At 38.6% G+C, this 14055-nt stretch overlaps 1 protein-coding gene across 1 annotated transcript in view; it reads right to left on the reverse strand.

Moving 5' to 3' along the window:
• The window catches only part of TTC27 (tetratricopeptide repeat domain 27), a 188164-nt gene that overhangs the window by 75273 nt on the left and 98836 nt on the right, over positions 1 to 14055 (reverse strand). Inside the window, exons 11-12 of the mRNA XM_045054699.1 lie at positions 13744 to 13839; positions 8803 to 8925 (exon numbers count right to left, since the gene is read on the reverse strand). Of these exons, the coding sequence (XP_044910634.1) occupies positions 8803 to 8925; positions 13744 to 13839 (219 nt within the window). The remainder of the gene's footprint in view (positions 1 to 8802; positions 8926 to 13743; positions 13840 to 14055) is intronic.

The following is a 14055-nucleotide window of genomic DNA, read 5'->3' on the forward strand; positions in this document are numbered from 1 at the left end:
CAATTCATATCTACCTAAATAAACACTTACAAGAATGAGGAACATAGGGAGTGGGTGGTATGCAACTCCTGTCACCAAACAATTTCAATTCTGGGTATTTTATTCACTGTAACATGGGTCTACAGAGCCAGAATGGGGCAGCCTCCTGAAGAAGAAACACAAAAGCAGTGATCTTGCTTGGTCTGAATTGGCCTCTTCTTTCCTCAAATTCCTATCCCACATTTTTCTAGTAGATAAGTCAGTTCTTTCTCCTTGAGATTTTATACCTCTTCATCCTGCCAACAGCATTATCTTTCCCAAGGGCAAAGCTTGTAGGCAATATATTTTCTCTCTTCAGTTAGTCACCCTGCATTCCTCAGTCTTCTTCCTCACTCTTTCCAAAAATGCTCTATTGGCTCCTCCCTCCTCCACTTAGCCACTCGATTTATATAATTCATTGTCAAATAAAGAACTATAATAGATATGCCCAGTGAACATAAATAAAGCACAAGGGCTTATAATATCTCTTTTGCAATATCAAAATGTGGGTGGCCAGGAATCTTCACAGAATGCAACAGCTTTGGTATTTCTGGCTATGGGTTGCTACTTCCCTACGGGAAAATATAGATGTACATTTTTACAGAATACAAGAAATTTGTCATCTAAATATCTATTACATAGAATAAAACTGCATTCCCAAACATGAAAAGGCATATTTAAATGGGCAGCTGGCTACAATTAAGCTGGGTTGCTTGCAAGAATCTTGTCACCTGCAAACCACAAAGACCATCCCTCTACTCACACATACATACATACATTATCTAGGCTGCTGCAATAAACTATTTTATTCTGTAATTGAAAAAAACTAATTAGTATTTTTAATACAATTTTTTTTAGAAATAATTACACACAGTGAATCTCAGTATAAAATGACATGTGGCTGAGGCTTAAGCAGAAGCTACAATTATGGCTGGACTAACGCTCCACTTCCTGATACCTGCACTGGTAATCTGCACTGCTTAGAGCAAGGGTCCCAGGCTCAAATGCCCAGAGATCCTTGCCAATTATTGAGAATGAATGACGCAGGCTGGGGTGTGAGCCCATAAAAGAAGGAATGCCAGTTAGAACAATAATGTGGGAATTTGGCCTTGTGTTTCCACATCATTTAAGAGAAGCCAAGAGATCAAGATACCTAGAAGAAACTACCTGAAAATGTTTATTTTTTTTCAAAATACTGTGTAAGCCAAACAAAATACTTCTCATAACAACAGATTTAGAGCATTAAACTTCCACCCTATAGTGGACATCAATTGCTCTTTTTCCTACTCAGTATCCCTTTTCTGATCTTCTGATAATAGTAACTCCTGTTCTCTGAGGGGAACCCCTTCCATATGGCTCATGTGGGGCCTACTGGAGGTCAGGGCCCATGACTTTGGCCCCTAAGTCCTTATTAGAACATTTGTGTTAGAGTCATGGATAAGGCGATATTATCTGCCTTATCAAGAGAGCCTCAAAACCACGATGATATCACCTCAGCCCCTGGATACAGCTATTTTGCCAGGTCTACTAGAATTTTCAGTCGCATGAACCAATAAATTCCCTTTTTTGCCTAAGGTAATATATGTTGGTTCTCTTACAACCATAAGAGTCCTACCATGTCCCTAGAAAACTGTGTTGCATAATCCAGTCTACAGACTTCCAGGTATAGGAAGATCTTCAAGAACACAAGTACCTTTAGTCAGAAAGGCAGTTCAAATGCTAGTTTTACTTACAAAATGTAGGACCCTGAGCAGGTTAATATTTTGAGAGTCTGTTCTTCATGTGCACCTTACCTACAAGAACTAGATGTGAAATGTACCTAGCTTTTTGTCAGGCACACAGTAAGCCCTAAACTAATGTTTGTGCTCTTTCTCAACTCGTTTTGGAAAACCAGATTAGAAAGTAAGATGCTTGGGGTTTCACTACTAGAAAGAAGGAAGTGAACTGGAAACAGCTTCTAGGAACATCAACATTTTCTGTAAATAATCTCATTGGTGAACTGCTTAATAGTTTCTCCAACAGTAGAAGTGCTGTTGTCAATTGTTGAGTAAGTGACTGACGTAACTGAGCCAACAGGACTGGAGGAAGTGAGGTCAAAGGAGAAGACTACTGATTATTACAAGGTTAAAGTTTTCCACGTAAGGCTAATTTCAACCAAATATCACTTTTTTATGAAAGCGTGTAGAGTCACAGGAGGAGATGCTAGAGATCTCAGAGAAAAAGCCTGTATAAGATACAAACTGAGTGGACTACTACTGCCTTACGGGAAGGCACAGGGAGAAATATTTAGCTCTCAATACAACCGCCAAATAAAATTTGGAATTTGTACATACTTCCATCTTAGCACCTGCTATCTTAGGCTAAAGTATTCTCCTCATGTGCATCTGTACTATCAAACTATAAGCTCTTCGGAGGGAAGTTCTGTCTCATAATCATCTTTGGTATACCACTGCCTGGCACACTGTAGGTGCTCTATAAATGTTGGATGAATTTAACTAAAACTAACACTAAAGTCACAAAGGGCTCCTGGTGTTTTCTAAGTGTCTTCAGATTCTAAATAAAGACATAAAAGATTCTTCCCATTGAGAACAAAGGAAGAACTCCTTTATAGGATGTGCTCTGGCCAACATCAGTACTAAGTATGACTAAATTAGGACCTAACAACAAGTTTATTCTAGTTGACAGAGAGGTCATATAGCAGAATCTGAATTTCACAGGCCCTTATAACCCAAGGAGTCACACCTAGGAAATGACTCTTGTTGGGACTAAAAATACTGAGAAATGAAACCAATGGCCTAAAAGGAGCTTCTGGTATCTGATCAAGGATATGGGTAAAAGTGAAGTTCAATCCCTGCTGAAAACGAAGATAAAACAGTTGAGGAAAATCATTCATCCTTGAGTCAGAGGAATTATCAAAACAAACTACCCCTGCTGGCTGTGATTTATGCCTTGATTTTGTGAATGAGCGAAAGGCATTAATAATTATAAAGTGTGATAAGTGTGGCCTGGCCCTCATCTGACATTACATCTGGTCATTACAGGCAGTTGTGAATCAGCAGAGCAACAACTCTAAGAAGCTCTCCTGGCAAAGAATGAAGGGGCGAAAATGAACTTTAGACCCAGATGTGGTACTAACTATAAAGAGTGTCTTTGAAGACTACAGAAATGACAGGATTAGGCCTAATGGCCAGAGGTTTATTCCAAGGGGGTGGAAAAATGTAGGCTAAGAATTTAATGTCACACTAATAGTCAGATTTGGCCACTTGACAAAAGCCTCAGGCTTAAAAAAAAAAAAATGTGTTTGTGTGAGTGCGTGCATATAACTCAACAACTTTGGGCAGAGCTTAATTCCAGTCTTTTCCCCGGCAGCAGAGAGCGAAAATGGATTCTGATTTTCACTATGCCAGAGGTGGGCTCTACAAAGGCAGGGAGAATGGCTACTGGAAAGGTGTGCTACTGTCCTTGACACGGTGACTAAGGATGACAGGGCAGAGCTAAGATAGCACCATATGGCTGGCCAGGGGTAATCCTAGCAGAAAGGCCGTTTGTGCCTAGTCTAAATTCTTGTCCTTTGAAGAGCAACTGAGAGGTGAAAAGTGCAGAACACTTCATCCCTCCCCAGTGGGTTGCTCCCAGCTAGACTTCTAGGTGTGCTGGTGCCTAGTCCTGTTCAGTCTCTCACGGAGACAAGTGCTCACTAATTGCTTTTTACATTTATGTGTGTGACAACACCATGCTCTGGCTTGATTTTCTGAAGGTACTTGCCAACATAAATCCTTCAGGTCCAAGATAAGACAGAATAATTAAAAGCAGCCTTAGTTATCCAATTAGCTGTTCATGACCCATTTTGCCTTACCAACTAACAGGGTACGTTCAGTAATTTTGCCTATTCTTCTCATTCAAGTGGGCACAATGGCAGGTTTTGTCTTACAAATCGAACACCTAATTTTTAAGGAATTAATAACAACCCCAGCGAGAGGCACGGGGGAGAAAGGACTGAGGGCTTAAGAGAAGAGGAAGGTCTAAGCTCAGATTCCAAAAACTGCTTACTAGGACTAATCAGTAAAGTGGCAGAAACAATTCACACTTTGTATATTTTATAAATAGTACATGACAGTGACAAATTAATAATTACATGAAGTACACAGTACGAAAGAGGCACTCAAAATATTGTGCTACATAATAACAGCATGCTCCCCCAGTGTCTAGCATCTACTAAGCAAGAATAAATTTCTTGAAGGCACCTGCTTCTATTCCTAAAGGTAAAAGATTAAAATGGGAGGCGAGAGATCTCATAATTTGTTTTTGGAGACAGAATACATGGCAAGAGTTGGAGAGGTTTCTTTTGCCACATGTAAAGCCCAAAGGGAGTATAGTCTCTACTTGGAGATTTGTTTCAATGCAGTAACTATTCATAATGAATTGCTACAAGCCATTCATTTAGCAAATATTTTTGAGGACTCACCATGTGTCAGGCCCATGCTAGGTGTTGGGAAGACCACTGTAAATACTACAGACACAAGTCTGGTTCTTAAACAGCTTACAGTTTAGTACGTGAAGTAAACCAGGAAAGGGGAAATCAGAATAATGTTGGGTGCCATAGAAGCACACAGGAAAACACCCCCAAATCTGAGAGGGAGGTAGCAGGGAAAGCTCACTGTGGAAAGTAATCACCAAGGAGAAACCTGAAGAATATAAGTAGGAGTGAGCTGAAGGAGGACAAGTTCTAGACAGACAATAGCACATACAAAGGTCCTGAGGCGAAACAATGCTGCAAAGTCAAGAAATGACAAGTAGTTTCGTCCTGCTGGAACTCTGAACACAACCTCAATGAGCAAGTACAAAGGGGGATGAAGCAGAGATAAAAGAGGGGGACAAAGCAGTTAGCAATGTAAGCAGGAGTCAGATCACGAAGTGGTCAGTAAACCATTCATGCTAAAGAGCTCTGACTTAATCCTGGAGACAAAGGGAAGTGCCTGAAGAGTGGGAGTGACCTGATCAGATTTGTTTTTTAGGAAGATCACTCTGGCTGCAGTGTGGGAAAAGAGTTTGCAGGAGATACTTTACATCATATAAAGAAACTATTTTAGAACCTTTTTTTAGAAACCTACCTCCGATCCCCCCCAAAAAACCCAAACCGACTGCTAAAACAGTCTCAGCTGTTTTAGAAGTAAAACATTTACTTATAACTTAAAGGAAAAGTTTTTAAGAGCCTATGGCTACAATGATCTGCAAACACAGCTAAATAAAAAATAAGGCTATGTAATCTCAGGTAAGCCTTGTTTCAAGAAAAAAAGAGAGGTCCTAATCCTTGTCATTCCACTCCCCTCCCATCTTCTGCAGGCAGTTTATACCAACTCAGTCTTTGTCTTTCATTTAGGGATCAAATCTGCACACCAAAATAAGAATTTGTCCATAGGCTTGGGGAAACTGCTAGAAGTGTGCCAGATAAGTTTAAAAAAACTAAATGCTAACAGATGAGAACCAGGTCTGATCCCAAGGTCAGGCAAAATTAATCTAAGCTATTTTGCCAATGGTCATTAAATAATGAGAATTTCTGTTAAGGAATATCTAAATTAGAAAGTCTGAGACCCTACAATAATAGGGTGCGAGCACCAGAACACAATAATTAGAATTACTTTTCCGAATTTGCCTTTTAAAAATAAATTACGCCGTTAAGCACTAAATGGAAGGATTAAAATTTCACAAACTTCTAGTTAAATCAAACGTGGTGACAACTGTTGGCACATGACCAAATACTAACAGAATCTCAGCTGTTTTAGAAATAAAACATTTGCTTCCAGCTTAAAGCAAAACTTTTTTAGGGTCTATGGTTAAACTGATCAGCAAATATAACATAAGAATAAAAGGTAAGGTAAGTCTTTTATGTGACAAATGAAATGCTAAATCAACTTTTAAAATAAAAAATTTGAGGGATGTTTGGCTGAAACTCACAAAAGACTTTAAGACAAAGTAAATGACCATGCATTCCTAGAAAAAAGACACACATTTTCTAGAGTAATCAGAAACATGAGAATTTATCATGAACATAAGACAATGCTTACAAGGTCATGTACCAATTAAAAAATATATTAATACTACAATTACTTTGGGGGAAAGAGTCAAATCCTTTCTCTGAAAGGGATGGATTCCTTATTTTTTTCTTCTGCACTGAGAGAGTCTCCGCTTTCCACACTTTTAAAAAATATTTACATAAATTTCGTATTTCAAAATATACCTGGGTGCTTGTGATTCAACAACTTAATTATCTCAAAAATCACTATTTCAAAAACTACCCTAATTTTACATACAGTTTATTCATTCTTTTTCTTTTAATTTTTTTAATGTTTATTTCTGAGAGAGAGAGAGAGAGACAGAGAGAGACAGAGAGGGATCGGGGAGGGTCAGAGACAGAGGGTGACACCGAATCTGAAGCAGGCTCCAGGCTCTGAGCTGTCAGCACAGAGCCTGATGCGGGGCTTGAACCCACGAACTATGATATCATGGCCTGAGCTGAAGTCGGACACTTAACCAACTGAGCCACCCAGGCGCCCCTAGTTTGTTTATTTCTTTACTGGCCAACGGAAGAGACTACCACAGTGAAGAACACAATGGGAAGTGCATCAGACTGGGAGGCGGATACTCATCCATCCATCGACTCCTTTGTTAAACACCTGAGCACTGCTTTAAGTGGCAGCCCATAGATATTTAAACCCTCGAAGAAACATACTATATTTCATTAAATCTGGGATGCTACCAATCATAAGACTAACTCTTAACTAATAAAAAAATGCTTTCAATCACATGATGACATAATGCCTTGAAGGAATCACATCAGCCTCTCATTGTTCTGATACTTTCGTAAAATAAATCATTCAGAAAAATTTGGCAATTCTTCCTGCCTTCCATACATTGCCTGACATTTTAAATGACAACTTTTTTCACATATCTCCATACAAAACATAGTTTCATTTACTTAGGGATGTCATCCTTTCCTGGCTGCCATAAAGCACTTAGTTGTTATTTTTAAAGAAAAGTAAATGAAACTGTGGTGATTTCTCTAAAGGCAAATGTTTACTTCACAACTACCAAACTTAACATCTCTCTACTTTGCTTCTGTCCTTTTCTGTGTGTTCAATAACTTTTTTGTTTCAAGGCCAAATCATAACAAAATCTTTTCGAAGATATTCTAAATGGCGATTAAATCCACCCTATGTAGCAATGACAACAGGTACATAACACTACTGAAACGATGACACATTGAAATGATGACACTAAATATAGCTGTGACCAAGTCTGGACAAGCACAGACAAGCTGATCAGATGGCCACTTGACAGCCAGCAATTGGAAGATGCCATCAAGTGTCAGATACAGTCAGAGATGTTAAAATGTGAGAAAAAAAAAAAAAGTGTCTTAGAACAGAGCAGTAATAGCAGCCAACACTCACATATCACTGTAAGGAAAGGACCATTCATTCTATGTCTTTACGTAGGTTACATCATGAAAACCTGTAGAGTAGGTTGATTAAGTCCCACTAGGTGAGGAAACTGAGGCATGGGGAGGGGGGCGGGCATGGGTAACTCGCCCAATAGCACAAAGCGAGCACGCGGCAAGACTAGCGCTTAATTCGCACAGCCTGGGCCTAGAGGCTCTGCTTCTAACCACCAAGCCAGGGGGGCTCTCAAGCTAACAATCAATAACCAGCTTTGTGACCTGAGGCAAATCACTAGAGACTCCTTTCTATTTCAAAAAGGAGGGAATTGGAACGGATGATTATGGAGTTCTTTCCTGGGATGAAAATATTAAAATTCTATAATCTTCTACAATAAAATTTTATTTCCAGGTTGGTTTCTCCTTACGCCAGTACAACTCAGACCTACCTTCACTGCCATTGGTGATTAGTGAAGAGAGTGTAACTTTTACTACTAGTCTAAAATAAGACATGCTTAGGAAGGTATTTAAGAAACAGACACACATGTACTTGTGCCATTACTTCTTTTTTTCAGGGTGATGGCAAAAGGTTGGCTGTAGAAATAAATGAACCGATGGGTGGGTTGTACTCTGTTGTGGACTGTACTTATGATACAAATGTAGTCATTTAAAAGTTTAATCCAAAATTAACATATGACTTCAATGTGTCAGTTTCAACAGATACTCCCAACGCAGAGCTCCTTGTTCTTTCAAAAATTCTGTTCATTTATGAGGGGAAAAAACAATAAATAACAGATATGAACATTGCAACATTTTCCCTCTTTGGCCAATTTAAGGGTGGTATTAAATGTGCGTGACACACTTAACAATTCTTCTGCCCCAAGGAGGGCGGGAGGCCACACCCTTCGGATCTTCTATAGGCCAAGCCAGCTGCTCTCCCTCCCAGGTACTTTCCTTCAGCCCCACAAACTCTGATCACCAGGCAGCCCAGCCCAGTGATGCTTAAATAATTCCTAATATTTCACTTTGAAATTGTCCTCAGGAGGAGAGTTAGTAAAGGAAACAGACCAAACTGCAGAGTCTTTATCGCTTTCATTATTCATTCTTAAACACACATCGTATCAATTTTGGCCTGCTCTTCTCTTTCACATATACACACACATGCATACATATAAAATTATGTGCCCCAACAAAAACGAGAGGAAACATTAAAAAGATTTCTGGGGGAAAAGTGAGAAAAAGAATGTAACTCAAGTACTAGCAAAAGTGGGCTTAGAGAAACAAAGCAAAGCAAGAAAGAAGCCCCCAAACGGAAGGCTCTCGCGAGTGTACGCCATGTTCCTTTGACATACCTTTCCGTGCTGCCCGGCTCTCTCATAACAAATGACAACATCTTCCCACATCTCTAGCTTCTCAAATATCTGAAGGGCTGAACTTGTGCATCCCAACTCAAAGAGAAAACTTGCAAGTTGGCGCTGTAAGAATCAAGTTAAAATAATGAACATTTCTTTATGTAAAGAGACTCCCATTTGACTTGCACGTGTATCCAATCTGCCATTTTAAGGGTCTACTTACTGTAATAAACGCACCATTTCTACAATTTGACCTCTACTATTTAGAAATTTACAATGATTTAATACTTGCCTCTACTGTAGCAAGGGGGTAAGAAATTAAAAAACAGTACAGAAACTTTCAAAATACTCAATATATCAATTTTTCCCAAGAACTCAGAATAATTTAGAAAGCAAAATCAGTATTTCCTTCTTGTCTAGAGATTTTGTTACAATCTGATTTGTAAAGCTGAGATCCAAGAAATCAAGGTTTAAAAACTCTAGTTCAGAATGGCTGGTGTCAAAAAGATAAATGTTGGCAGGGACGTGGAGAAAAGGGAACCCTCATGTACTACTGGTGGGAATGTAAACTGGTGCAGCCACCATGGAAAACAGTATGGTGGTGCCTCAAAAAATTAAAAATAGAACTACCCTATGATCCAGCAATTCTATTTCTGGGCATTTATGCCCAGAATGAAAATATTAACTTGAAAATATTAACTTGAAAGAGTATCTCCACCCCCATGTTCATTATAGCATTATTTACAATAACTGAGACATAGAAGCAGCCCAAGTGTTCATCAAGGGATGAATGGGTAAAAGAAATTGCAGTGTACATGTATGTGTACACACACACACACACACACACACACACACACACACACACACAGAGGAATATTATTCAGCCATAAAAAAAGAATGCTATCTTGCATCTGTGACACCATGGATGGACCTGGTGGGCATTATGCTAAGTAAAATAAGTCAGAGAAAAATAAATAGAGCATGATCTCATTTTCTTTTTAATTTTTTTAACGTTTATTTATTATTGAGAGACACAGAGCATGAGCAAGGGAAGGGTACAGAGAGGGGGAGACACAGAATCCGAAGCAGGCTCCAGGCTCTGAGCTATCAACCCCGTCCGATGCGGGGCTCGAACTCACAAACTGTGAGATCGTGACCTGAGCCGAAGTCGGTCACCTAACCAACTGAGCAACCCAGGCGCCCCAACATGATCTCATTTATAAGAAGAATCTAAAAAAAAAAAAAAAAAAAAAAAAAAAATTTCACAGAAACAGAACAGACTGGTGGCTGTCAGAAGTGGTGGGTGAGGGTGGGGGAAATGGATGCAGGTGGTCAAAAAATACAAACTTCCAGTTAGAAGTTAGTTCTGAGGAGGTAATGTATGCATGCTGCTACAGTTAACAACACTGTAGTGTATGTTTGAAAGCTGCTAAGAAAAGAGCTCTTAAAAAGTTCTCATCACAAGAAAAAAAATGTGTAACTATGTGAGGGGATGGATGTTAACTAAACTCAGTGTGGTGACCATTTCACAATATATAGACATATCATTTTGTTGTATACCTAAAACTAATGCAACATTTATGGCAATTATATATCAAACTGGAAAAAAATGAAATTGAACTCAAACAAATAATAAAAACTAAGCAGTCAATATAAATGACATAAATCTATGCACTAGCATTTGTGTACTTCATTCATGAAAGCATCTCTGGGTCTTTTTCATTCAGGTCTACTTAGATTTATTTTAAGCACATTCTAAAAAACTTACTTTATTTCCCAGCCCTTGGCAGATGAAAAGGGGGCAAGTTGTGGCAAGGTCAGTGAAGGTTAAACATATCAAAAGATAAACATACTGTGGTTTATAAATAGTTCATCCTCCAAGAACAGGAAAAATATTAGAAAGGTTTAAAAAGTTGGGGCGCCTGGGTGGCGCAGTCGGTTAAGCGTCCAACTTCAGCCAGGTCACGATCTCGCGGTCCGTGAGTTCGAGCCCCACGTCAGGCTCTGGGCTGATGGCTCAGAGCCTGGAGCCTGTTTCTGATTCTGTGTCTCCCTCTCTCTCTGCCCCTCCCCCGTTCATGCTCTGTCTCTCTCTGTCCCAAAAATAAATAAAAACGTTGAAAAAAAAATTTAAAAGAAAGGTTTAAAAAGTGCCTGGCTGGCTCAGTCAGTAGAGCATGCAACTCTTGATTTCAGGGTCGTTAGTTCAAGCCCCACGTTGGGCATAGAGCTTACTTAAAAAAAAAAAAAAAAGTAGGTGAGGTTCTTGAATACTATATGGTTTCATATTAGTGAGAACTGTGTTCTTTTTTCTTCAATACAACTTTAGTATTCTTTCAAAATTCAATACGTATTTAAGAGTTAAGAAGCCAAAGGATATGGAAAATCTGGGTTGACAAAATTAGAAAGTAAAATGAAATATACCTGAAACTTATAAGCTAATATATTAACAAAATAAATAAAGGGAATGTTCTAATTCTTCCTTATGCCATGAATTTTGGAGAATTTGGCTATTTAATATATTTGGACATTTTATAAAGTCGAACATAATATGTGGGTGCTGGAATAAATCTTTGTGCTCATGCAGCAAGCAGTTTAATCTTCTCATTATAACGGATGAGGAAAGTTATGGCATCTAAATTGTTATGGCTAGCTAGTGGCAGAATAAAGACAGTTTCTTTTTACAATAAACTATGCTATTATTTTTTGATCTTTACTCCCTATAATTATAGAAAGAAAAAAATTATTTAATCTGTTAATGAAAGAGGATGTTTATCTAAAGATAAAGTAAAGATCCTAAAATCCACAGCTTCCTAAGCAGATAAAATAAACATTTCATCTAAATTCTATTTGAACAGTATTTAATTTTCCTAATGCTTCTGTTAGGAAACAGATTGAAAGCTATATCCTCAACATACATGTTTTGTCATAATAATGGCTCAGAATCTGAAATATTTATCCACCACAAACCATACGGTACAAAGCACTTAACAAATTTCACAGATCAGGGTCAAAAACATGCCAAAAAGTTCCAGCTGTTAACACCTTCTTGCTAAAGAAGGTATTCCTTTTAGGATAATATAACAAAGCTCTTTATTTTCCCATTATATTGAGACGCCTTCAATAGACAAAGTGAATTCCAATGTTTAATAAATTCCCTAGTTTACCCTGTGCTTGTATGACATACTCAGGCACCTGCTGGCTCAGTCATTAAGTATCTGACTTTGGCTCGGGTCATGATCTCACAGTTCGTGAGTTCGAGACCCACATCAGGAGAACTTGAAACCCACCTCGAGTGAACACAAGCTCCACTTCGGGTAAAAACACAAGCCCTGGGTGAGCCCTGCTTCTCTCTTCCCCTCTCTCCCCCTCTCTCCTCCTCTCTCTCTCTCTCTCTCTCTCTCTCTCACTCTCGCTCTTGCTCTCGCTCTCTCTACCCCTCGCTCACTTACACCCTGTCTCAAAAAAAAAAAAAAATGACATATTCCAAAAAATCTAATGGGGATTCAGAGTCATTGAATGGTGGGTTGGCATTTATAATTCTAAATCACCACCTATGTGCATAATCCATGACAGAGAGGACAGGAAGCTAGCTAAAATGACAATACTTACTAAATCATCTAGAAATTTTGCCTTGGCCCCATTTGACTCTACTTAACTTCTCAGTGCCATAGCTTCCTCATCTATAAAATAAGAATATTTCACAAAATTGTCCCAATAAAATATTATAATGTGTGCAAAATGTAGAACAAAATGCATGCTGATATCATACTAAGTATGCAGTAAAAGCTGGTTTTAATTACACGTTTCCAATAAGGAAAGGAGGGAAACCAGACTAAAACTGGGAAATGGGAGATCTACTTTCTGAACAGCTGTGTGATCCACATTGGAAAATAGTCAACTGGACGGGGCCTCAGTTTGGGCGTTTTTGTAATATTAAGAAACTGGACCAGGTACCTAGGTTGCCCTCAGTGATAAAAATTTTAGAAAATAGGGGAACCACACCATAGCCAGGAGAACCACGAGGCAAAGTCCTGAATCTCAATCCCAATCTGGAGCTTTAGGAGCTATGCTAGGTATTTTCATATCTCAGAACAAGGAAAGTAGTCAAGGGTATCTCACAATATAGAGCAAGAAACAAATGCTTTAAGTTGCTTTGGTAAACAACTTGGTTAAAAGGTTCATTATCTGGTAAAAGGTCCTAAAGGGCTTTTATTTTATTATAATTTTTAATGTTTATTTATTTTTGAGAGAGACAGTGCATGTGAGCAGGGAGAGGGGGAAAGAGGATCTGAAGTGGGCTCTGTGCTGACGGCAGACAGTTCAACACAGGGCTCGAACTCACAAACCACGAGATCATGACCTGAGCCGAAGTCAGACACTTAACCAACTGAGCACCCAGGCACCCCAAGAAGGCTTTTAAATATAAAAAGTTACTTTGAAAATGAAAGCTTCTGTGGTTCTTCCACTACTTAATTTCAAGAATTCTATTTAATCTAGTTCTAAATTCTTTTAAAAATGTTTTAAAAGTTTAAGGGGCGCCTGGGTGGCTCAGTTGGTTAAGTGGCCAACTTCGGCTCAGATCATGATCTCGTGGTCCGTGAGTTCGAGCCCCGCGTTGGGCTCTGTGCTGACAGCTCAGAGCCTGGAGCCTGTTTCAGATTCTGTGTCTCCCTCTCTCTGACCCTTCCCTGTTCATGCTCTGTCCCTCCCTGTCTCAAAAATAAATAAAACGTTAAAAAAAAAATTTTTTTAAGTTTAATATCACTTTAACCAAAAGAGCAATGTGAAGTAATCGGTAATCCCCAGCAGATACTTTTATTCTTTTCACTGAAATATTTGCAAACTCAAACATAAACTGAAAATCATTCTTTGCTAATGCATTTATCTTTCAAATGCAAAGTATTTTCCATACCCAATGACAAATAGCAACAAAAATACCTGAATGGCCCAATGAGGGGGTACTTGACAGCAATAGAAAATCTTCAGACGTTCCAATACAGATGTAGTCTTATCTTCAAACTGGTCTGCAAGAGCCTTAAGAAAATGTATCATAATCAGAATCTATATGTGTAATAATGTTTTAATACAAATGAGATTCTCACTGTAAAAGTCATACAAATGGACATATAAACAATAAAGAACATGAGTCACTTTGATAAGGTGATGAAATATGTAAATTTTTTTCTTGAATTTCTTCAAATGTTTAAAAAACTTTAAAACTAGGGGCGTCTGGGTGGCTCAGTCAGTTAA

Source organism: Felis catus, chromosome A3, assembly GCF_018350175.1.
Source record: "Felis catus isolate Fca126 chromosome A3, F.catus_Fca126_mat1.0, whole genome shotgun sequence".
NCBI lineage: Eukaryota > Metazoa > Chordata > Mammalia > Carnivora > Felidae > Felis > Felis catus.